Source organism: Ammospiza caudacuta, chromosome 10 (genome assembly GCF_027887145.1).
Source record: "Ammospiza caudacuta isolate bAmmCau1 chromosome 10, bAmmCau1.pri, whole genome shotgun sequence".
Lineage (NCBI taxonomy): Eukaryota > Metazoa > Chordata > Aves > Passeriformes > Passerellidae > Ammospiza > Ammospiza caudacuta.
The window spans coordinates 11,547,488-11,571,717 of NC_080602.1; the positions used below are offsets into that span (position 1 = coordinate 11,547,488).

General features: G+C 54.9%; 4 protein-coding genes across 4 annotated transcripts; 3 read left to right on the forward strand and 1 right to left on the reverse strand.

Annotated features, from left to right (window-relative positions):
- The first annotated feature begins 351 nt into the window (after positions 1-351).
- LOC131561710 (mRNA export factor GLE1-like) lies at positions 352-3,030 on the forward strand. The gene is made up of 2 exons (XM_058811081.1): positions 352-606; positions 1,108-3,030. Exons 1-2 carry the CDS (start codon positions 352-354, stop codon positions 3,028-3,030), a joined length of 2,178 nt encoding a protein of 725 aa, XP_058667064.1.
- Positions 3,031-5,289: 2,259 nt separating this feature from the next.
- Positions 5,290-7,193, forward strand: COMMD4 (COMM domain containing 4). The gene is made up of 8 exons (XM_058811160.1): positions 5,290-5,529; positions 5,609-5,680; positions 5,764-5,829; positions 6,065-6,104; positions 6,223-6,342; positions 6,517-6,597; positions 6,677-6,853; positions 6,998-7,193. Exons 1-8 carry the CDS (start codon positions 5,527-5,529, stop codon positions 7,036-7,038), a joined length of 600 nt encoding a protein of 199 aa, XP_058667143.1. The 5' UTR covers positions 5,290-5,526; the 3' UTR covers positions 7,039-7,193.
- A 205-nt stretch (positions 7,194-7,398) lies between these two features.
- Positions 7,399-11,104, forward strand: NEIL1 (nei like DNA glycosylase 1). Its single transcript, XM_058811135.1, has 9 exons — positions 7,399-7,841; positions 7,938-8,057; positions 8,546-8,624; positions 9,107-9,206; positions 9,336-9,460; positions 9,918-9,945; positions 10,249-10,322; positions 10,436-10,664; positions 10,811-11,104. The coding sequence occupies exons 1-9, from the start codon at positions 7,414-7,416 to the stop codon at positions 10,828-10,830; spliced, it is 1,203 nt and encodes a 400-aa protein (XP_058667118.1). The 5' UTR covers positions 7,399-7,413; the 3' UTR covers positions 10,831-11,104.
- A 369-nt stretch (positions 11,105-11,473) lies between these two features.
- MAN2C1 (mannosidase alpha class 2C member 1) lies at positions 11,474-23,190 on the reverse strand. The gene is made up of 26 exons (XM_058811083.1): positions 23,099-23,190; positions 22,596-22,721; positions 21,960-22,083; positions 21,669-21,739; positions 21,347-21,524; positions 20,685-20,874; positions 20,234-20,340; positions 18,937-19,047; positions 18,611-18,703; positions 18,382-18,498; positions 17,839-17,934; positions 17,422-17,567; positions 16,879-17,002; positions 16,605-16,726; positions 16,014-16,099; positions 15,384-15,554; positions 14,662-14,744; positions 14,394-14,488; positions 14,167-14,271; positions 13,854-14,010; positions 13,402-13,545; positions 13,208-13,317; positions 12,593-12,672; positions 12,322-12,467; positions 12,062-12,165; positions 11,474-11,988 (listed from the first exon to the last, which is right to left on the reverse strand). Exons 1-26 carry the CDS (start codon positions 23,188-23,190, stop codon positions 11,871-11,873), a joined length of 3,096 nt encoding a protein of 1,031 aa, XP_058667066.1. The 3' UTR covers positions 11,474-11,870.
- Positions 23,191-24,230: the final 1,040 nt, after the last annotated feature.

Below are 24,230 nucleotides of genomic sequence, written 5' to 3' on the forward strand. Positions count from 1 at the left end.
AGCCATGGACTGGACGTGTCCAAAGAGGCAGCCTTGGACTTAAACACATGGGATTGGGCTGGCAGATACATACTTGCAGCAGCTGCCACAGCTGATGAAACTGCCATCAATGTTGTCAAACCCTGGAGGCTCATCCTGGACCTGATAAAACAGTTAGAGAGTGAGCGAGACATGAGGTTGCTGCAGGGGATGGCACTGGGCGGGCAGGGGAGGAGAACGGGCGGAGCATCCCCCACGTGGTGCCAGGGAGTCTCCCCAGGAGGGGGTGACCTGTCTGCAGAGTGCCCTGTGGCTGCCTGGGGCCATGCCACTGCCCAGGGCAGGGACAATGTGCCAGCCAATCATCCCACCATGGCACAGAGCCGTGGGGTCAACCTGCACAGGGATGAGATGCTGGTAGAGCGCACCGACACTGAACAAAGCAGTGGAGACAGCCTGCACTCCCAAGCTGAGTTACACAGGTGTCCTGCAGCCACCCTGGGCTCTGCCTCTTCTCTGTACCCTGCTGCACCAGCCTTTGGAGCCACCACAGGCTGCCCTGCCTTTCCTCTGTGTCCTGCTGCTTCAGCCAAGACCACCGAGACCACAACCACCTGCTGTGAAATGGCAAGCTGCTGTGGAGCCTCCTCTGCCTGCTGCCAGGCAATGCTCGGCCACTGCAGGGTAAATGGCTGCTGTGGAGCACATGGCTGCTGCAGAGGGCTGCCTGCCACCGAGCCTGGCTGTGCCACAATGGCAAATGAGCACTCTGTGACCAAGCCTAGCTGTGCTGGCTCTGCTGCTGCGCTGCAGGGACTCCCAGCTCTCGCAGAGTCAAAGCACCTTAGAGCTGTTCCAGTTATGCCTGTGCAGTCATTCCAGCAGCATGCACCAGGGACACACACATGCCCGGATACAGCACACATGCCAGTACTGCCTCCTCCCAGAGCCCATTGGTCCAGCTCTGAGACTGCACTTTCTGCCCAACTGCCATGGGGTGAGTCCAACCATCGCTGCAACTCAGGGACAGGCCTGGGAAATACATCACCAGAAATCCCTGGAAAAAACAGCAGATCAGGGAATCCCTCAGCAGTCACTGCTGTGACTGCACTGCCACCATTGGAGCAGAAGATTGCTTTGGATTGTCTACCAGCAAAGGATACGAGAGAGAACCAGAGCCATCATCCCTCAGCAGAGACACAAAATATCGTCACCATTGCCGCATTACCAACAGTTCTGCCCAATCCTACTGGGCAAAAGGAAAACGATCATCTTAGTCTCCTGGAAATAAACCAAGAAGTTGCTCCAGCAGTTCTGTCATCTAAAGCTGCAAAAGTCGAAGACTGCATTCGGATGTATGAAGAGATGCACAGGCTGAAAGCAAGGGAGAGGCTGAGACAGCGGCAGGAGAAGCTGGAGCAGATGGTGAGGGCAGCCTATGCCCAGGCCAGTGGGCAGCTGAAGCACTTTGATGAACTGAGGGAGCTGAAGCGGCATCAGGAATTCCAAGAGCTGCAAGAAGTAATGGAGAAGAGCTCAAAGGAGGCTCAGAGGCAGCAAGAGAAGTTGAAGGAAGAACACCGACGTAGAGCAAAGATATTGAACCTAAAATTGCGTGAGGCAGAGCAGCAGAGGCAACACCAGGAAGAGCTGGAGCTTCTGCGCAGGAAAGAGGGCCAGGAGAGACTGCACCGCCTTTACTCCATCCAGGAGGAACTGCTGCAGCTGAACCAGCAGATTGATCCCAGCTCCAGGCACAAAGATTTGCCCAGAATGGATCTGTCTGTGTGCAGCAATCGTGGCAACCAGATCTGTGCACGGGTGTCAGGGCTCATCCGCACCACGAGCAAGAGGGGGCTCCCAGATCCAGCAGGTGTGGCCAGCTCTGAACAAGCCCTGCAGGAGATGAGAGGGGTGATATCCAGCATGCAGCAGGAAATCACTGCAGCTCTAGAAGGAAGAAAGAGGAAATATGAAGAGGAAAAGAAACAAAACCAGAAAGAGATAGAGAAAAGAGAGCAGATGATGTGGCAGACTTCTGTCCCTGCACAGCAGTCGTGGGGAAAGCAGGAGAAGGAAGGACTTCAAGTTGAAACAGAAGGAAGCATCATGCAGTGGTACTGGCAGCTTCAGGATGCTGCTGAGCAATGTGTTGCTGCTTTCAGTGATATTGGAAACTGCAGAGGCGACACTGAGGTGAAGAAGATAAAGACAAACCTGCAGAAAGCAGCTACAATCCCTGTGAGCCAGATCTCTAGCACATCAGGCTCTCAGCTGAGAGAGGTGTTTGATAAGATCAATAACCTGCTGTCTGGGAAGCCTGTTCAGACTGAAGGCCAAACGGTGTGGGTGACTCAGCATCCACAGGGGCTGGAATTTGTTTGTTACAAACTTGCAGAGAAGTTTGTGAGACATGGGGAAGGAGAAGTATCTTTTCACCACGATTCAGCTTTCCCAATTGCTGCAGTGCTCTCAGGAATCTGGGAATTACACCCTCGAGTTGGAGACATCTTTTTAGCTCATCTGCACAAAAAGTGCCCATATTCTGTGCCATTTTACCCCGCTCGGAAAGAAGGCACTTCTATGGAAGAGTATCAGAGGATGCTTGGATATGAAGTTCATGATTCTAAAGTGGAAGAACCAGATCATTTTCTTAAAAGGATGTCAGGAATGATTCGTCTCTACGCTGCCATCATTCAGCTCCGCTGGCCTTATGGAAGCAGACAAGGGGCTCATCCTCACGGTCTGAGCTATGGATGGCGCTGGCTTGCGCAGATGTTGAATCTGGAGCCTCTGGCAGATGTGACAGCTGTGCTGCTTCTGGATTTCCTGGAGGTGTGTGGCAATGCTCTGATGAGGCAGTATGGGATTCAGTTCTGGAAAATAATGCTCTTCATCCAGAAATTCTATATCCCAAGAATTGAAGCTGTGACCAGCTCGGGCCAGATGGGCTGTTTGTCACGTTTGAAGACTTTTGTGCAGAAATGTCTACAGGCAGAGGAAATTCCATTACCAAAGGGCATTCTGACACCTTCCTTTTGGAGAACATAAGTCAGTCTGTATTTCCTTTCCCCTTCATGTTTAATTTAAGAAGATTTATTTTTTTACACTTAGAAGCTAATCTTTGCATTAGATCTTTATAAGTTTTTGTATAGTTATTTTGTATAAGTTTTGTATAGTAAATTACCGAAACTTCAAGACTTTTCCTTCATATGTTTAATTGTGGAGGCTGGTAAACTGAGGAGAAGCTTACCATACTCCCTTGGAGGGACAACCCTTAAGCAACAACCTCCCTAGTCATGGTGAGGAAAAAAGCTTCCCTCAGAATGCATTGTTGCATGTTGGCTCTGTGTATCCCATTTGCCCTTCCCCTTTGTTCCACCCCTGTGCCCTCATTTAATTCGTTCTGATGTTCTGCCCTGCCCCTCAGTATCCCTTTATAAACCCTGCTCTCATTGCCTGGGAGAGTTCTTAATCCCTGGACCCTTTGGGGGTAGGAGCTCAATAAAGACCCTCTTTGGAACCCCATACAAAGATTCTCTCCTTTTCTTCTGTGTTGCTCGTGGCTGAAATCACCCAAGAGCTGAAATCACTGGACGAGAGCACGATATGCCTGTGCACCCAGGACCTGTTTTTAGAGATGCTTCTCTGGGAAGGTCGCAGCACTCTACCACCTCTGCCTGCTACGACATTTAATCATGTAGAAAATGCTTTAAATCCATTATCCTGATGGCTCCAGAGATTAAGGACTCTTGGACTGAAAAGCTGCACAATGTAATGCAAGTTCCATTGTGCAGTTCATCTCATGGAAGTGAAAATACCCACAGAGCAGAGTAGCAAAAGCTGCTTACACACTGAATCACTTAAGAGGACCAGAACAATCCCAAAACCCAGTAATCTTAACCCATTTCCTATCATTACAGTCATCAGGTGATGCCCAATCACCTAAAGCAATGACAAAAGACATTCTCACAAACAGGAGGGAAGGTCCATGGGGATGTGGATATGGGTGCATTTCCACAGACATCAGAACAGGATGGACACCAGCCAGGTGTGTCTGCCCTGCCCTACGTCCTGCTGGGGACCAGAGACTGCATCCTCCTGATGGTCCCTCAGCAGATATCATGGACCAGTGATTTTAACAACTTCTACACCTCTTACACGGAGATTTGGGACCTTCTGAAGTGACAGTTTAAGGATTTTACCTATTCAAACGACGCAAAGATTTTATAATATGAGGTCTTCAGTATTTTATATATTTAAAAGTCAAAACCTGAACTTGAGAGGTTGTTTTCCATGTTATCTTCTCACAGTTCTAAAGTTAAAATGTTTCCAGTTCATAGAGTTAAGTTATAAGTTTGTAACCTCCCAGTTATAAGCCTGGGGCATGCCAATTTGAAAGTTTGTATTGTTTGTGATTCCGCCTGACAGCTCCTGGGAATGAATGTTACAACTTCATTGTAACAACATCACCGGCTGAGAGAATCTAGGCTTGTTGAGTTGAGCAGATTCATCTGTGTCACCACTCTGTCCTGCCATCCTGTGTGCAAAGGGCCCTTGCAGAGGGATGACAGAGAACACCTTGCATGTTTTAGAACAGAAAGGGGGAGCTGTGACAGCTACAGCTGGCCTAGAGCTGCACAGGAAATTTGGCCTAACAGACACCAACTCAGCCAGCCTAGCTTGTTAGAAGAGAGAAGTAAACAAGTCCCCAGGGACAGGATGGATTTAAGTTCAAACAGCAGACTGTCACTGATGGTGGAGACAGGAATGTGACATACACACACCGAGGTTCATGCAGCAATAGCCAACATCTATTGAAGTGCACCCCCTTTCATAGGGGCTTTGAATGTCCTGCTCTTACAGACAGGAGGGGATAAAGGTCATAACTCTGCCCAGCTCACAGGCCAGTGATATGTGCGCATTCTCGGTTCAAAGGGATTGCCTGGGTTCCCCTGCGGCCAGGTGCAGTTGCTCGTGCACCAGAACAGGATCTTTATTTCAGGTCGAGGCCTGTGAAGCTTCAGCCCTGGCTCCGAACGCCACATTTCCTCTCCGGCTCTGCGGCCGCGGGTGCGAACGCGAGTGCGGGTCTGAGGCGGCGCCTCCGCTGCCCTCAGGGCGGTATGAGGGGCCGGGCTGGGTCGGACTGCGCCTGCGCGGGCTGGGCTGGGCGGGACCGCGTCCGGACAGAAAGGGCGGCTGTGATTGGACAGAGCGGAGAAAGGCGGGCTTGGATTGGCGGCTGTAATTGGACAGGGCGGGGATTGGCGGGCGGAGCGCTGTGAGGGGCGGCCCGTGGGAGCGAGAGGTGCCGGTGGGGCGGGGCCTGCGCTGCTGGACGGGCCGGGGGCGCCTCGGGTGCCGCTCCGGGACCCCCGTCCCCTCCTCCGGCCGCTCTCCTGCCGAGTCCCGGCCAAAAGGCCCCGCAGAGCCCCTACCGGAGCGCCCCGGCTGGGAGGGGCGTAGCGGGCAGGGGCCCGGGAGTGGTTCCGGGTCGGAAGGGCGACTCTGCCGTAGCAGCGCGGACCGGGGAGCGGCGGCGACATGGTGGGGAGGGGTTGGGCGGCGGGGAGCGGGGAGGGCGTGCGGAGCCCGCTGCCGGCTCTGACCGCCTGTTCTCCCGCAGCGCTTCCGCTTCTGCGGGGACCTGGACTGTCCCGACTGGGTGCTGGCCGAGATCAGCACCCTGGCCAAAATAGTTAAGTGTCCCCCGTGTCCCCCGTGTCCCCCGTGTCCCCCGCCTGCTGCGGGCCCGCCGTTCACCCTCCTTCTCCCCCGCAGTCCTCCGTGAAGCTGAAGCTGATCTGCGCCCAGGTGCTGCGGGACCTGCTGGGGGAGCCCATCGAGGTAAGTGTGGGGTACCGCAGTGGAGGCCAACGCTACAATGGCATAATCAGCAACGTTAATTAATCTCGTGTTCTTCATGCAAGCCTCAGCGTTAAGAACGCTACTGGCCTCTACTAGTAGTACTAATATGCATAGTAAGTTTTATTATTATTAATGTTTAGGTAAGACTTGTCAGTGTTAACGCTGGTAGTGAGTGTGTTAGCTGGTGCTCACCGTATGCTCTGCTCTCCCACAGTATGACAAGATCCTGAAGCTGACCTCAGATGCAAAGTTAGGTGAGCACTGCTGTCCTTACCAGGATCCCCCGATGGAGCCACGCTGCAGGGATGGGCAGCAATGGATCTGGGGCTGCCTTCCCAAGGTGACAGAGCTCGCCCTCCCTCCTGTCTGCAGAGTCAGGGGATGTGAAGGCGACCATTGCTGTCCTCGGCTTCATCCTCTCCAGTGCAGCCAAGCACAATGTAGACAGTGAGTCTCTGTCAAGCGAGCTGCAGCAGCTGGGACTGCCCAAAGGTAGGGAAAACCCTGAGGGTGGCAGTTCCCACCCAGATGGAGGGCAGGCTGGCTGCTGTGCTGTCCCCATCACCTCCCATCCGTGCCGTCGGTCCCTGGGGTGCTTTGGGGGGTTTGGCAGCCGCAGGTCGGTGTGAGCAAAGGGGTTTTCCCCTTGTGTCCCCTGACGAGCAGAGCATGCCAGCGGGTTGTGCCGTTCCTATGAGGAGAAGCAGAGCCCCCTCCAGGACAGGCTCAGGGCCTGCAGCCTGCGATGTGAGTGGGGTGCTGGGGGTTTGGGGTCACCCTGCGGGAGAGAGCCGGGCTGCTGACACCATGCCACTGCCCACCCTAGTGAGCCAGCTGGGCTCGGTGCGCTGGCGGGTGGATTACACCCTGAGCTCCAGCGAGCTGCAGGAGGTCAATGAGCCCGTGGTGCACCTCACCTTCAACGTGCGCGACAGAGGGTGTGAGAAGATGACGGCTGTCCCTGTGACGCTCTCGGCCAACAAGTTCTGGGTGCTGCTGGCAGGTGAGGCACTACGAGGGGTGGCAGCGGGGACCTCCGTGGGGGATCCTGCGGGGGGAATTGCTGTGGGAGGCATGCTGGGAATGGGATGCTGGAAGGGATGCTGCAGTACCAGCAGCTCCCCTACATCTCCACATCTCTCTGCAGAGCTGAAGCAGGCCCAGGCGCTGATGAACACCCTTCTCTGAGGAGCCAGGAAAAGACCCCGGCCACGGCGGGAGGCTGCGACACTGAGCTGGGAGTCCAGATTGGTGCTCCTGGCTGCAGAGCAGGACGTTTCCCTTCCCTCCGGGCTCCCGAGGCTCCTCGGGGCAGCTCCAATAAAGTCTCGGTGACAAAGCTGAGCCGTGTCCCGCTGTGTCGCCCCGCGTTGTGCAACCTCCGCCCGCGGCGGGACCGCCCCGGCAGGGCACCGACCTCCGGGATCAGCGCGCAGCCAATGGGAGCGCGCACCGTCCGCGCCGCAGCCAATGGGAGCGCTCCCCGCGCCCCGCGCAGCCAATGGGGGCGGGCCGTGCCCCGGCGGTGGCGGCGGGCTCGGGCCGTGCCGTGCGGCCGCCACCATGCCCGAGTGCCCGGAGCTGCACCTGGCCGGGCGCTTCATCAACGGGGCCTGCGGAGCGCTGGTGTTCGCGGGCGGCGTGGAGCGCTCGGCCGTGGGGCGCGGCCCCGAGGTGCCCTTCCGCAGCGAGGCCTACGGCATCTCGGCCGTCGCCCGAGGCAAGGAGCTGCGGCTGACGCTGAGCGCGCTGGACCCCGCCGCCAGTCCCCCCGCGCAGGACCTGGTGTTCCGCTTCGGCATGTCGGGCTCGTTCCGGCTGTGTCTCGCCGCCGAGCTGCCCCGCCATGCCCACCTGCGCTTCCTGACCCGGGAGAGCCCCCCCCGCGCCCTCTGCTTCGTGGATCCCCGGCGCTTCGGGTCCTGGCGCCTGGGGGACGCCTGGCAGCCGGAGCGCGGGCCGTGCGTGGTGTCCGAGTACCAGGCGTTCAGGTGAGCCCCCCGGGAACGCCCCCGCTCGGGTTTGGCCGCTTTCCCTGCACAGACATGGCCGGGTGACTCTTCTTGATGGCCCGTGCTCGCTTGCAGGGAGAATGTGCTGAAGAACCTGGAGGACAGGGCTTTTGACAAGCCCATTTGTGAGGTGCTCTTAAACCAGAAGTATTTCAATGGAATTGGGAATTACCTGCGTGCTGAGATCCTGTACAGGTAAGGTGGGTTGAGCACCCACTATATAGTATTATATAGTTTTGGGGTTTATAGCCTAATTCATAGAAACTGTGTAAGTTCTACTAGACAATCTGCTCCTTATGAAAATTTGTTTACCACTCTTGTCTTTTACTTAAAACATGCCTCAACTCTATGCCATGCTGTAGTTGTGTGAGAAGGACTAAGTTTCCCACTCCTGAGTGTAGGAATTAAATGTAGCTAGAGTTAGAAAGAGCCATCAGGGCAAAGAACAAGGAAACTGCAGTAGAGGGGTACAGGAAGTGGGTGGGAGTTGAGGGAATGCATTTTTCCTAAACGTGGAATTGAAATGAAATATACCAACTAGACATTGAAACCTATCGTGAAAACGTGTCCCTCAAAATAATAGATTGTTATGGACAACAGCAGCTTCTACTACTGTTGCTTACATTGTTTTCTTTTGTTGAAGAAAAGGGGTGACAAGGACCTCCTTTGTATAACTCTCTCAGGTTGAAGATCCCTCCCTTTGAAAAAGCTCGGACCGTGCTGGAGGCCCTGAAGGAGCAGGAGCAGGAGAGGAGGAAGAAGGTGGGGAGCACCAGGTGCTTTCACAGGCTCAGAAAGCAGCAGGTTTCCAGACAGATGCCAAAGGCAGAGGTTTGGTTGCCCGTGGCCCTTCATGAGCTTCCTGCCCTAAGGAAGTCTACAAGTGTTTTTGGGGTGGGTGGAGAGGAAGAGGAGAGGGAAACAAACACCTTGCAAGCTTAAAATCCCCAAGGGGAAGGCTGCAGTAAAGCCCAAGGCTGATCTTGTGGCCTCAGGGGAGAGGAAGTGGCTATTTTAAGCCTGAGAACAAACTACACGACCTGCTGCTGGTGTTTCTGTGTGTTAGCCCTCTTTCATGGCTTTGTAGCTAAGCTGGAAGGCTACTGTGTGGTGAGCTCAGGGCTATTGTGTGTGGAGAGCTCATCCTCTGGAGGGCAAGAGATGGGGAAGAGGACGGGAGGAGAGAAGCTGAGGAAGCAGAGGCAGCTGGCAGGTGACTTCTGTGCCCTTCTCCATGCCTGCAGGATCCTTCCCTGACACTGAGCAAGAAGGTGAAGCTGAGGCAGGAGAACCCAGATCTGCTGGAGCTGTGCCACAGCGTGCCCATGGAGGTGATCATGGCAGGTGAGGGGACGGGGCTGGCAGGGAGGGCAGGGCTTGGCATGCTCAGCATCAGGAGGTCTGGGGGGCCACCCTGACATGGTGATCACAGCTTCTGCTCTGATTCTCTCCTTTCCCTGTCTGCCCTCCCAGAGAAGCAGCTCCTGGACCCCGAGCACCCAGATAATTACTCCAACTTTAAGAACTGGCTGCAGTGTTACTTGGTGCCCGGCATGAGCTCCCTGCGAGACCGCAGTGGCAGGACCATATGGTTCCAGGTAGGAGCCTGGGAGCCCCCAAACCACTCCTCCAAGGGGACACTGGCTTGTTTTCTGCTTGCTGAGACTCCCATTGCTCTGTGTGCCTGGGGGTCTCCCTCTCCATCCAGCTCCTGGGCATGGGGGGTGACAAGGACCTCCTTTGTGGTGGGCAGCCAGCTAATGGATGGTGGGCAATCTGCAGCAGATGGAGGGAAGAGGGGGTGTTTGGGTGGTCTGACAGCCCTGTTCTTCCCTCCTGGGCCCTGTGCTTGGGGCCTTGCAGGTACAGGGAACGATGGCAGAGTCCCCAAGGCAAAGGGCAGGCAGAGCAAGCCCAACTCTCCTGTTTTCCCAGGGAAATGTGGCTGTTTCCCTGTTACTGTAGTGGCTGGAGGATGGAGAAGGGTCAGGGATTCTGCTGCTGCTGCCTGCAGAATGACTGCACCCCAGCCAATGCTCTGTGCCTTCCTTACAGGGAGAGCCTGGCCCCATGGCTCCCAAAGGTGAGTTTCCTCTCCCCTTCCTGTGGGACCTGCTCCAGGAGGGCTCCTAGGAAAGCCTGTTCTTGCTGTGCAGCACAGGGGCACAGGCAGGAGCAAAGCCATTCTCTCTGGGGTGCTGACACTCCTGTGACAGCCGTTGGCACCAGGGGACAGAAGCCATTTGTCCCCAAGGCTTCTTACCAGCATCCAAACCTGCCTGGGGGCAGCTGGTTTTTCATCCTCACTCAGAGCAGCATCCCTGCAAGTGGGATGCTGTTCCAGGCCCTGCCTCACCCTCTCCTCACCCCACATCCTCTGGTGCAGGGCAGAGACCCCGCAAGGCGCCCTGCAAGAAGAGCCCAGAGCTGAAGGCAGAGCCCGAGGCACTGAGCCCCAAGGTGAGCAGCTTTGTGGCTGTGTCTGGCTGTCCTGCTGCCCCTGCCCTGTTCATGGTGATGATCCCACATGGAGTTGCCCACCTTGGTCATCTCCAGCTCTGACACTCACCCAGGTCACCCCCCGTGCCCCGAAGCAGCGCCGCAGGGCTGCAGCGAAACCCCCAAAGGAAGTGAAGGAAGAGCAGGAGGAGAAGGAAGTGAAGGAAGAGCAGGAGGAGCAGGCTGGCAGGCCAAGGAAGGGCCGTGCTCGTGGGAGGAGGACAGTGAGTGCTGCCCCAGCCTCGCCTGAGGTGCCTCAGAGTGTCAGGAGAAGCCGCCGCGCATCCACTCGCAGGGGCACAGGTGAGCCTGGCAGTGCCTTTGTGCACCCCTGGGGGCTCTGGGAGAGCTGCCTGGTGGTAAAGGGATGGAGGGCAAGGAGAGGAGCCCATGGGGCAGAGCTGGATACCCCTTTGCCCTCTGACTCCTCATTTCCTTCTGTTCTCCAGGTGCAGCCCCTGCCGTGTGAGTGTCACCTGCTGCCACCTCCTGAGGGGCCAAGAGGAGCTCAGGCAGGGCCTGGCCACGGACCAGGGTTAGTGCTAGTGAAAATGGAGCTGTTCCCTGCCTGTGCTCACATTTACTTGCTGCTGTGCCATGCTGCCAGTGTGGGAGGGAGAAGCTGAGCCTGGTGATGGGGCTTTTCCTGCTGTCCACAGGCATTTCAGGGAAAAAAAGGGTCAGGTCTATGTGTTGTACTGGACTCTGACTCTTCCCTCTCCCTCCTCCCTTTCTGGCTGCTGACCAAATCACTGTTTTTAGCTGACTAATAAAGTATTTTGTGTAGAAATCATCGTGCATGCCTTTTCATGCAAAGGATAAATCCCTCTGTGCCCAGCCTCTTCTCCACAGGGGCTGGAGCAGGCTTCCCTTCTGCCTCATCCCCCCCAAAATAAAGGTCAGTTCAGCCTCCCCAGTGCCAGGAGTGAGGTCCTGCTCAGGCAGACACTAAAAGAGCAACTACAGCAAACACCTGGGAGGAGGCAGGTCAGTGCAGTTACCTGGAAACAGGTTAAGAAAACAGGCTGGAGCTTGTTTTTATGTAATTCTCTTGATTTTTTTTTTTTTTTTTGTGTTTCTTCTTCTGCAAGGGCAGTGCAAGGGGCAGGCAGGGGGAGAAGGGAAGGAGTGGAGTGTGTTTTTACACACTGCTGGACAAGATGAAGGCTGTGACACAGGAGTCACTGTAGAAGCTGCTGGTCCCCAAACCTCTACAGCAGAAGCAGGGGCCACCAGCCTATCTGCACCTTTGTCCACACTTAAATGAGCTCAGAACTCACTCAAGACCACCCACTCTGGTCGGGCAGTGGGCAGCTGCCCTCCTTCCCTGAGGAGCAGGGTTGTTCAATCCCTGCTCTCCAACACTTGGGTGCAGGACAGAGGGACAGTGCCCTGCCCTGGAGCTGCTGCCTTGCACAGCTCTTGGCATGGGGAACAGCTCAGCCTGTGATTTGAGCTCCCAGGGCTGGTCCAGGTGGCTGCAGCCCCAGTAAGGGACGATGTTTGGGGTCAGTGGCTCCAGACCAGGAGCACGGAGAGCACACGGAAGGGTGTGAAGGAAAGCCTCAGGCCCTGCTTCTCCAGGGGCAGGTGGCCCTGCGCAAGGGGACGCTCCAGGAGGTCACAGCTGGGGACAAAGCACAAGGCTGAAGGACTGATCTCCATCCCCACACACCCCCAGCCCTCCTGCCTGCACTCACAGCATCGCCTCCTTCACGGGGAGGGGGGTCTGGAGCCAGGCAGTGACTGTGCTGCCGTGGGCCTCGTAGAGACGAACCACCACAGCCTCAGGCCTGTCCTCAGCCTTGGGGGAGTTCAGACACATGAGATCAGACAGATGAGACAGGCACAGCCCCTCCAGCACAGGCTGCTGTGCCCAGCTGAGCCTGACCACCAAAGAGCAAACCCTGCTCAACAACAGCTCCTCAGCCCCTCTGCCCTCCTGTACCCCAGCACCTGCCTGCTTGACAGCCTCCAGCACGATGGCAGGTGAGCTGACAGAGAAGGCACTCCAGGCTGGGCACTGGGCACAGCTGGCTGGCACCACGTGGAGGGGGAAATTCAAGTTGTAGGCTTGCTGAATCACACCGGCCTCCTGGAAGGAGCCTGCAGCACAAGAACTCTCTGTGGTCAGTGTCTGTACACACACAGCCAGGGGCACTCTCACCCCAAGGCTCACTGGAGCAGCTGCCACCCTGCATGTCCCCACAGGGCCCAGCTCTGTCACTCACCCTGGTGAGGCATCACAGCGTAGGTGAACTGGTGGTGCCCAATATCTGCTGTGGCATCAGGGGACTTGGGTGCTCTCAGCCTAAGGCAAGGTGAGGGTAGTGAGACTGGTGCCTTGGCAGCACCCAGTGTCACCCAGAACACTGTGACAACACTGCTGCTTCCCGTGCTACCTTGAGCTGGGCCCTGATGTGGAAGCAAACACACAACAGCAAACAGACCCTGGACAGCTCTAGAAGCTAAAAAACTGGAGTGTCATCCGTGAAAATTGCAGCTCACTAAGTCAAACTGAAGTAGGCATTTTGTTTTAGCTTTGTATGCACCCTAACATTAACACTCCTGTTCCTTTCCTCTCCTTAAGCCTCCCTTCCTGGTCAGCAACAGAAAAGCTACCTGCTACAAATATAAGTCTGATCTTTCCTCAATTATCTTTGAGCACAGTTCACAGGAATTAGTTCTAACTGACTAAAATAATTCCCAGAAAACAGCCACCCACCAGGCTATTTCCTTGTTATAACTGAGGTCATTTAGGAGCAGGTGTTGCCTTGATTTCCAAGGGACCCCTCAGAAGGCAGAGTGCCCCAGCAGCCCCCCTCAGCCACCCGCCCCTCACTCACAGGGAGAGGCTGAGCACGTTCCTGTGGGCCGATGCTCCGTACTTGCAGTCGTTCAGCAGAGCCACCCCAAAGCCGTGCTCAGAGAGATCCAGCCACTTGTGAGCCCACACCTGAGCAGGCACAAGGGATGTTCAGCACACAGGGGCACTGCCTGCAGCAGGAGCAGCCCCAGGAGCAGAGCAGCTCCCTCTCACCTCGAAGCGAGCCCAGTCCCAGGACGTGTTCCAGTGCGTCGGCCGCTGCAGGTGCCCAAACTGGATCTCGTAGGTGGCGTTCGTGCTCCGCACCTGCACGGGGAACTCCACCTTCAGGAACTTGTGGGCCTCCTTCCACTCCACCTAAACGTGGCAGTGGAAGGATGTCACCATGGGGGACTGACAGGCAAACACTGCATTTCTCATGTCCTGGTGTGCAGCAGCCAGTGCATGCCAGCTACAACAAAATCACACCAGAGTCTCAACACGGATCAACTGGTGGGTCCCACCTCCACCCCTGGCCCTTGGGACCCCAGCCTTGGGCTGCTTGCTCAAGCAGGGGACTCCAGGGAAGAATACAGCGAGGGGGGATATAATTCAGGCCCAAGGTGCAGCTCCCCAGCTCCCAGCTGCACAGGGTGTCAGTGTCACACAGCAGCCACGGGCCAAACCTGGGTCAGGAAGCGGAGGTAGGGGCACATGGCATCCAGGATGATCTCCTGGGTTAAGGTGCTGCTTTTCCCCACCTGCAGGGAGAAGCTCACACTTCCCCGCAGGCCCCCAGCCAGGGTGATTTCCAGAGGCTTCAGCAGTGTGGTCACTGGCTTCCTAGAGAGAGGAAGGAAGGCAGAGAGAGTCTCAGCCTGGTAGATCCCAATCCCAATGCAGCAGGCACTCACTTCTCTCTCACAGCTAGGACTGACAGGGAGGCAGGAATCTCAGGGCAAACCCAAAATCCAGGTGCTGCATGCACTGCTCCTCTACCTGGTTTGCAAGTGATAATCCATCACATCCCAGGCATCCCAGTAGAGGGGAACATCATCAAAGAGTGCAAACTGGTTGGCATAGCAGCCATCTGGGACTGACTCTCTGAAAGAAAGTGGAACAGGGGAACAGCAGCATCAGAAAGACTGGCAGTGGAGAAAGGTGCACAGTGAGAAGTCCTGGGAGAGGTTTGAGGAGCTCAGGGCCAGGAACTGGGTGACACAGACCTCCCTGAGTCCAGCAGCTGAAGCGAGGTCAGGCGCCCCATCGTGTCCAGGCAGACAGCAATGACCCCATTCTCCATGGTAATGGAGCCATCCTCCTTGGGAAAAGGCCAGAAACAGGTGTCACACACCCACACCTGTGGGAGCTGTGCCTCCAAAGCAAATTTAACATGTGGATTCCTGAGATTTCTCCTCCTTTCAACCCTAACCCTGATTTCCACTCAAACAACCTCTGATGTGGGGAACCTGAGGAAATCTGCCTTGTGCTTACCTGTTTCCTCACTGCCACAGGCTGAGGAGGCACAAATGGCTCCTGCACCAGGGCATAGCCCATGCTGGGGACTGTCACCAGAGCTGGAAAGAAAAGAGGTTCTGTGTGACCGTGTTCACAGGGGTCTCAGGCTGAGGGAAGAGATGAGGATCTGACTCCATGTTTCAGAAGGCTTGATTTGTTATTTTATGATATATATTACATTAAAACTATACTAAAAGAATGGAAGAAAGGATTTCCTCAGAAGGCTAGCTTAGAATAGAATAAGAAGGAATGATAAGAAAGGTTTGTGGCTTGGCTCTCTGTCCAAGCCAGCTGACTGTGATTGGCCATTAATTACAAACATCCAACATGAGACCAATCACAGATGCACCTGTTGCATTCCACAGCAGCAGATAATCAATGTTTACATTTTGTTCCTGAGGCCTCTCAGCTCCTCAGGAAGAAAAATCCCAAGGAAAGGAGTTCCCATAAAAGATGTCTGTGACAGTTCTGCTCCAACACTCACCCCAGACTGAACCCTAAGTGACACCACTGCTGCCCTGCTGCTGTCATGTCAGATCTACCGCCTCCTCCCATACCCTCCTCTTCCTCATGCATACTTCAGAGCACTTTATTCCCTTTCAAGTTGTCCAAAGAACAAGCTGAACAGTCAATAAAAGCCTCCCCAGGGGAGGGAAAGGCAGAGCATTTCCCTGTTAGGAACTCCAGGTCAGACATACCCAAAGTCTCTGTTCCACCTGGTCCAGGGCTGGCGATCACCTCGGTGCGTTCCCAGGCCAAGGTGTTCAACACGAGGGAGCTGTGGGTGCTGCAGGCCTGGGGCTGCAGCAGATCCCTGCACAGGCACTGCACAGCCTCCTCCTGCAGCTGAGCACCAGCCCTGCGGATCTCTGGGCAACAGAAGGGCCTCAGTTGGCTCTGAGAGAGCTTCTGGCACTCTCCATGCAAATGTACACACATTTCATCTCCTTCCAAGCTACAATTGCTAATTATCATTAATTGCTATTATCTATTAGCGATTCAAGTGTATAATTATTCCGAACTTTGTTGTTACAAGATTACAATGAGCTGTGCCAGCTCGGCTGGAAAATTCCGGTTACCGAAGCTCCTGCAAGCACCCCTGGGCAGGCAGAAACAAACCTTGCTGGGGGCCTATCCTGGCATGCCAGCAGCAAGCAGAAAAGGCAATAAATTGGGATGGTTCTCAATCCCCTGGCTGCTAATTTAACACCATTTCAGACATGCCTGCTGAGCTGGCCCTGGCAGCCCAGGGCTGGAGCCTCCCCAGCCCCACCAGGCAGCAGCTGCTGCCACAGGTGAGCGCCCTCCCAGCCAAACTCCCTGCTCACCTGTGTAGTATTGCAGGGCATCCTCAACCACCAGCTGGATGCAGCTGCCTGGCAGGACATCGTGGAACTGGTTGAGCAGCAGTAACCTAAAACAGAGAGCAGAAACCAGGGAAGAAAGTGGCACAGAGCGCCGGATTTGTGCTGGCTTAGAACAAGCTCTTCTCTCAAACAAGAGCCCTGTTTGCAAGACAGACAATCTTAATAACTGTTCCTTATTCCCCCATTACCCAGCACTTGAGAGAAAAGGATTTTTTCCACAGCATCCTTTAAATCCCTTCATGTTAGGGCCCGTCAGCTGTCAGTAAACCACAACCACGGGCAGTAAGAGATATTTGTTTTTACCCCTCAGGGCTATGAGATACCTTGTTGCACAAGCTCAAACAAGCCAGAACTGGGGAGGAAGAAGCTTTGGTAGGAAATGAAGCTTCCAGACAGCAGAGCAGTGAGGGTTTGGAGTTATCTTTCAGCAGGAGAATCAAGCAGAGCAGCAAATTCTTTCCAGGTAGGAAAATTTGCAGCAGGGGCTGTGCACACACAGTGCTCAGCACTGAGCTCTGCCCCAGCACCAGCAGTGCTCCCTCCCTCACTCACCTCCAGAGCTGCTGGAGGTGGCTGGCAGGGTACTGGAACGCTGAGTCCTGAGCCACAGCCAGGCTGCTGAGCACTTCCATGTCATGCAGAATCCGCTCACACTCTCGATTGCCCTTCTTTATCTGGTAAGGACAGAAGGGAGATGCTCAGGAGGTGGGTAGCTGGGATGGATCTCTCATACCAGCAGCAGAATCCCTGCTCCAGGGCAGCAGGGTTGGCTGCTTGCAGGTGTTGTGAGTGTGCTTGGCCCCCTTGCCTGGGATGGGACCCTCACCTGGGCCTGAGTGGTGTAGGTGCCATTGTGCAGCTCGAGGAAGAGCTCTCCCACCCAGGTGCACAGCTGGGATGATTCCTTCTCCAAGACAGAAAAGAGCTGGTCTGGAGTGGAGATCTGCACCCTGTGGGACAGACACACAGACAGTGATGAGCTGGGGAGAAGCTGGGGAGAAGCCTGGGGAGAAGCTAAGAGTGCATCTGGGCTGGAAAGGTGTCAGGCCTCAAAATCTGCAGCACAACCATACAAAGTATTCCCCTCTCCCTTCTCCTACCCCTCTCCTGTGACATTCCCCAGGCACAGCTGCTGGGCTGGCCCTTCACCCCACAGCTCTCCTGAGGGCTCACAAGCAGTCCATGGCTGCCCTGTGGACCTCTTCTTACAGCTCTTGATGATGGAGAGATTCCATGCCCTGAGAATCCTTCCCAGCCTTCTGCTTGCCCATCTCCCTGTCCTTCTCCCTTTCTTTGGCACTGCTGAACACCAGACCTGGCTCAGAGCAAATGCCCCTGCCAGGAGAGAGGGTGGGAGCACTCCTCTCACCTGGGCAGCCCATCTGTGTCTCTCATTCTCTTCATCCTGTCCAGCATCTTCTGCGTGGGGCCTCCTCCTCCATCCCCAAAGCCGAAGAGGAATGCGCTGTGGTTCACACGGCCTTTGTCCTTGTTGTTCTTCACTGTTTTCAGCACCTGGAGGGATTTTTGGGCAGCTGCAATCCCCTGGCACCCAGCCCCAGCTCCCACAGCTCCATACAAGAAAGCCAGGTCAGTCTTTAGGGTGCAAAGCCCAGTTTTGCTCTTCTTCCCCAGCCCAAAGTGCCTAAATCAGGCACAGGCACATCAGGCACCCCAACAGCCTTTGTCCAACAATGCTGCCAGGTATCCTGCTCCCCCCCACTCTCCCAGAGCCCCTCAGAGGGCTGGCACTGCCCTTCTCATGCAGGTCTGGCACCTCACTCACCTCTGCCACTCGCCCCTGCATCCCATAGGAGTCACCAGGGGGGAAATGGGTCAGGACCTGGGAACCGTCAATGCCTTCCCAGAAAAAGGTGTGGTGCTGGAGGGGAGAGAAAGGAAAATTGTGGTGCATAAGGGCATGGCAGAGCCTCCTCAGGGTTCAAAGTGGGCCTTCACTTTCTCTCCAGGGAGGTGCAGGATGCCCTGATGGATCAGTGCAAGGAGAGGACAAGAACAGGGAATGCCACCAGGGCAGGGGCTGGATTGCTGTCCGTTGGATCTGCACACAACTCACAGCTTCCCATCTGGAAGCAGAAGGAATATCTAGGCCAGGGGCCTGGCTGGATTAGAGATTAGACATCTCTAATCATGTCCTTCCTCTCTCCTGAAGCCTGACAGGACATCCCTGCCACCAAAACCTAGCGGCTCCTGGAAGCAGAGCCTGTGTTAGCTGAACTGAGGAGCTGTGGAACCAACAGGTCCAGCCCTGCAGAAGACTCCAGCACCCACAGTGTCCATCCCCTGAGGAGAAGGCAGCAGAGCTCACCGGGAAGGAGTTCACCAGGTTCCAGCTGAGCTTCTGCGTGAGGAAGCGCCGGATCCCAGAGCCACGCATCAGCTGGGGCAGCTGGGCCGAGTACCCAAACGTGTCTGGCAGCCAGAACTGGGGCACAGGAGCACAGGGAGAGACACACACAGGTCAGCCCAGCCCCACAAAGAGCAAGGGCTGCAAGGACACGGTGGGTGAGGAGGGTGTGATGGAAAAGAACAAGTACCTCTGTGCAGATCCGGCCAAACTGCTCCTGGAAGAACCTCTGGCCCTGGAGAAACTGCCTCACCATGGACTCCCCGCTGGGCAGGTTCCCATCCTGGGGAAGGCACAGGGAGGCCATGAGGAAAGCCAGGCAGAGGGAAGGAGAGATCTTGTAAGACCTCCATAGGAGCATTGTACTTTTGCCAGGCTGGACGCTTCAGACAGCTGCTGCTCCTAGGCCTGGAGACCACCACCAAGCAGACAGGCTCAGCAAAGGCTCTGCTCCCCCCTGGTCCCAGAGGGTGGCACAAGGAGGGTGTGCCAAGCCAGGCTCACCGTGCTACTCACCATTTCCACCCAGGTGCCCCCCACAGGGATGAACTGTCCCTTGGCCGCCAAGTGCTGAATGCGCGCGTAGAGCCCGGGGTAGCAGCTCCGCACCCACTGGAACTGCTGAGCCTGCCAGGGCACAGGGGTCAGCCCCAGCTCCCCACAGCCTGCCCTGCCCCCTGCAGCACTTCTGGCTCGTCACTTGTGGGATTGCAAGCCTCTCTGAGCTCCTCAGAGAGACACATGAATGCAGCGGCTGAATTAAAGCCTTTGGAGAAATTAAGATGTATTAAGCCACATAGATACGAAGCAGAAGTGTAGGTTTAAGTGCAAGTGTAAGTTACAGTTTTAAGAAAGTAGAAATATATTTTAAGTACCTTAAGAAACTGTGTTAGCTAGTAAAGGCCCTAAGGCCTAGTTTAAAGTTCAGTAACTTAGCTCCAGACATATCAAAAACACAGCAGAACTTTGACTGCATCTCTAGAACAGACAGAACTATATGTGTAAATAGATAGAACTATTCACATGAATAGATGATAAACTTATACATGTAAATTATAAGTAAGAAAACAGATAGTGTATCTGTGTATATAGACAATATTATATACCTAGTTTTTTAGGTAAGAGCTGACACTACTTTCATACTACTTTCGCAGATTAGAATGAAGTTTAGATTGGTTTAGAAAGAATGTTTTAGAATCATGCTTTTAGCTTAGATTGGTAGTTTTGTGTATAAGAGTCCCCCTGTATTAAAAGGAACAAGAAGAAGAAGATAAGAAGGAAGAAGAAAGAAGAAAAGAAAGAAGAATAAAGAAAAAAGAAAGAAAGGAGAAAGAAGAAAGAAGAAAGAAGAAAGAAGAAAGAAGAAAGAAGAAAGAAGAAAGAAGAAAGAAGAAAGAAGAAAGAAGAAAGAAGAAAGAAGAAAGAAGAAAGAAGAAAGAAGAAAGAAGAAAGAAGAAAGAAGAAAGAAGGAAGGCCGTGGTCCCTGCTGCTGCTGTTCCTGCACGAAGCCTGGGACTTCCCTACACCAGAGAGCAGCTGTTGCAGCTGCAGCTCTTGCCTGAGACTCTATGCCAGAAAGCTTTTAGCATGGGTTTTAATACTTTAACATGGACTTTTAACACCTTGAACTCTCTGCCTTCAAGACTGATGTATTCATGCAATAAACAACTTTATATCCACTAACAATTGCCCTTGTCTCCTTGAAGAGCCCAGACCCCAAACAGCCTCAACCCAGTTACATCCCCCCATCTTCTTTGCTGGAGAAGCAACATGCCAGGAGCAGAGGAGAGGTGTCCAGAGGGAGATCCCTCACCTGGGAGCAGGCAAAGGTGAGCTCTGGATTGTGCTCCATCAGATGCACCACGGTGACCCAGCTCCGGGCACACTTACGGATGGTCTCCTCATAGGGCCACAGCCAGGCTGCAGGGACAGGCAGCCATGGTTATCACCTAACACAAGCTCCTCACGGAGCTGGAGCCTCTCTGAAACCCCTCCTGGGATGGGAAATTGAGGGGTGAAGCCCAACAGGTGTAAGACAGCAGGCTGTAATTCACCCCTCATCCCCAGTCCCATCAGTGTTCCAAAGGGCTCAGCCAGCCAGACTCACACTCCTCACTGCCCCAGTGACAAACCAGCAATGTGGCAGCACACAGGGCCCATTCCCTGCTCTCAAGGTGTGCCTGGAGCCCAAGGGCAGCCTGTTCTCCCCTTGGGCAGCACACCCTGGCCTCCAGTGAGAGGAGAGGGAGCGCTGCTGCTCTCACCAGAGTCAATGTGGCAGTGTCCCATGGCATGGATGGTGTGCTGGCTCTCGCCGTTCCTCTGGCTGAAGATGGCTGCAGCCAGGTCCCGTGCAGCAGGGAAGGTGGAGGGGTCTGTAACATCACACACGTTGACCATCTGGTTGGCAGTGTAGAGTGCCTGGAAACTCCTCTGGTTCTCCTCCCCGAGGAGCTGGGGTTGAGAGGGATAAAAGCATGACTCTGGCCACTGTATCAGCTCAGATGTTACCTGTCTCCAGGAGAATCTGCTACCTTCTTTCAACATCTATCTCAGGCAGTCATAACAGGTAAACACCATGTCTCTGCTTCACAAACACAGCCTTTGGCCTTTTCTCACATGCCTTCCCAATCCAGGTTCCACATATGCCCATTCCAGGGGACTGTGGTAAACATAGCCTGCTTTGGAGCAGAAAGCAGATGAAAAAACACCTATTGGCTTCTCTCAATTCAGTTTTCTCCAACTCTAGAATATCCTGAGTTGGAAGGGACCCACAAGGATCATCAAGCCTAGACAGTGTCAATTGTGCTAAATTGCAGAAGCAGCAAACATTTTCTCCTCCAAGGTCTCAGGCCATAGAACAGCAGCAGGAGAAGAAGCAGTGAAGCTGAGGAAAAGGTGAAAAAGGGAAGAAGAGCTCCCAGACCTGAGCCATGTCCAGCAGTATTTCCAGATCCACCAGCAGTTCATAGACATCTCTGTTGAAGACAACCAGCTCAGCCTTGCTCAGGGTAACCCTCCTGTCCGGGTCTGGAGGGGCGATCATGCTGCCCTTGCCAGCTCCAAAGAGCCCATTGCAGGCCAGCTCCACGTACAGTGTCAGGCTGTGGGGACATGAGGAAACCATCAGGGAGCAGTCACAAGCACCAGGACACAGACAAGGACGTGTGTGTGTCCTCAGCCCCTTGGCTTCCAGCAACACCAAGGTCTCCCAGCAGCGGGGGGCTCTGGCATGCCTGATCACCCACCTGTGGGGCTCTGACTCTTTCAGGCTTCTTGTCAGGATGTAGCTGGTCTTCTCACCTTCCTTGGTCAATCCCTGCACAGGGAGATGGCACATTCAGCAGAAGTCCATGACAGCAGGCTGGATGGGCAGGATAAGATACCCCAAAGTCCAGAGGGGCTGGTCCCACACACTGTGGGATAATTGTTGGCACAGGAACAGGAACAGAGCCCTGCACAAACCACGATATGGATTCCAAAGGTCACCCTGTGTACACAGCAGGGCACTGGCACACCTCTGATCCGTGTCTCCATACCTGGACGGGCTGGGCATCTCGCCACACCATGCCCTCCCCGTCACTCTCCCAGACGAAGTGCACTTCCCGCCCTGCCCACGCCGGGGGGATGCTCAGCTCCACCTTAAACCAGCACGTCTCCCACCTGGAAGAGAGCAGGCAGCAACCTCAGTCCACTGTGTGACCTTCTCCCGAGGGACAGCACGCTCCCTCAGAGCCCTCCATGGAAAAACCAGAGAGGGGACAGCCCACGAGTTTGATGGGATTCACACACAGGATGCTGCCTGTCCACATACACACCTGATTTAACCTGTGCCTTTCTGGAACCCCAGAGAAACCGGCAGTGGCATCTTGTCTGCCCACTGCTGGGTTAAGAATCTCCTCCCAAACTTGACAAGCAAACACATCCCCCCAAGAAGCGTCAGAGACACAACCACGGTCACAAGGAGCTATCAGCAAAAACCAGCAAGAAACTTGTGAGTTCCCTCATGAAATCTCCCTTAGGGCTTCTGAGCAGCCACCTCCAAGCACTCAGCAGGGAAGATCAACTCAAGCCTTCACCAGGGAGAGCTTGTGAGCACCCACCCACACAAACACCTCTGAGACACGAGCTCCGACCCCACCAGGGGCACAGCACCACCGAAACCTGCTACTCACGTGGGCCCGAAGGATTCTCCCACTTGCGCCGGCCCGAATTGCTGCGCCACAGCCTCCTGGTACGGGATGCGCCGCGGGGTCTGGAGGCAGGACAGCGATGCCGGGGGACAGCGATCCCCGAAAAGCCTGCGGTCCGAGACGGGCACATGAACAAGATCAGTCCCGCTCGGACAAGCCCAGGGACAGAGAGCTTTCACAGCTCGGCTGAATCGCCCTGCCAGCACCCATCACCCTCAATAATATTAACAGATGGCTGGGGAATAAAGGGCCTGGGCGGCCAGGGGAGGGCAGGGGGCTGCGGGGCTGTGCCGTGGAGCCCCAGGACAGCGCTCTATGCCCACTAAGGAGAGTGTGTGTGTGTGAGATTTGTCCCCTCAGCGTGAGACCACTGAGCCCCCCGAGCCCCGCACCCACGGCCGGCAGCGCCCGGGGCAGCGTCCCCAGCCCGCGGGGACCCAGCGGAGCGCCCCGAGAGTGTCCCGGAGAGTCCCCGCGCCGCCCACCTGCCCCGCAGGTTGCAGTCGGTGAAGTAGGAGTCGGACAGGAACTTCTCCACTCGCTCCAGCGCCGTGCGCCGGTGCTTGATCGCGGCCATGGCAGCGGCCGAGCCCCCGCCCCGCCCGGCTCGGCGCAGGCGCGGCCGAGCCCGCCCAGAGCCGGGGATCACATTACAGAATACAAAAAGCAAGATCAAATAAAAAGAAAATTGGAAAAAAAAGCAAACCTCTGCTATTGTACAGGCTGGGAGCAGAGCTGGGGTGTCAGATGGAGCACCAGAGGCAGAGGTCTCCCCATGGTGTGTCCCAGGGACCTGCACCAGCCCCCTTGGCTCAATGACGTGCAGGCATAGGACCCACCAAGCAGCAGCAGCTGGTACTTCCAAGCTGGCCAGAAGTCTTAATCACCAAAGATTTTCCCTCCCACATCACCTTGAGCATACACCAGAATAAAAAAAGGGGGGAAGTAATAGGGGAGCGTGCATGATACCTTTGGAATGGAAGAGGACACATGAGAGCCCCTTCCTGCCTGGTTACAGCAAGGAGAAAGGACGCAGGTGATTTATTGCTAGCAAAGTGTGTGTTCTATGATTCTGTGAACCTGCACAGTGAGTCCAGGGACGATGGAAGCCACTCCAGGTGTGCAGCACTGGCAGCAGGGATTTTTGCTAGGAAAGCCACCTCCGTTTGAGGAGGCACGGTGCAGTGGTGGCTGTCGCGGCTTACAAAGTCTGTGCTGACTTCTTTATTTTTAAATTCAGAATCTTCCCCCGTGTTTTAAATATCTGCCAGCGTTAAATTTCTCTGCTTAAAAAAATATATATCCCATATGTGGATTTCTGGAGTGAAATGCACCAAGCCCCCCCTCAGTCCCTCCTCCTTCTCTTGCCCACACACACACACACAGCAGCTCTGTCGAGTACTGGCTTGGTATTTCCCATGATGTTTTCTCCAAGACAGAAAGGGAAAAATACATCAGCACAATCAGCCCCAGCTGAGTTGCTCAGCAACACTTCCCAAAAGCAAACATCCTTGGAGCTGGAAGACAAGGTGGATAAAAATTACCCACCAGGAAAAAAGCCAAACATTAAAAAAAATTAAAATTATATACTCTATATTTATATTTCTTTCAGGCTGC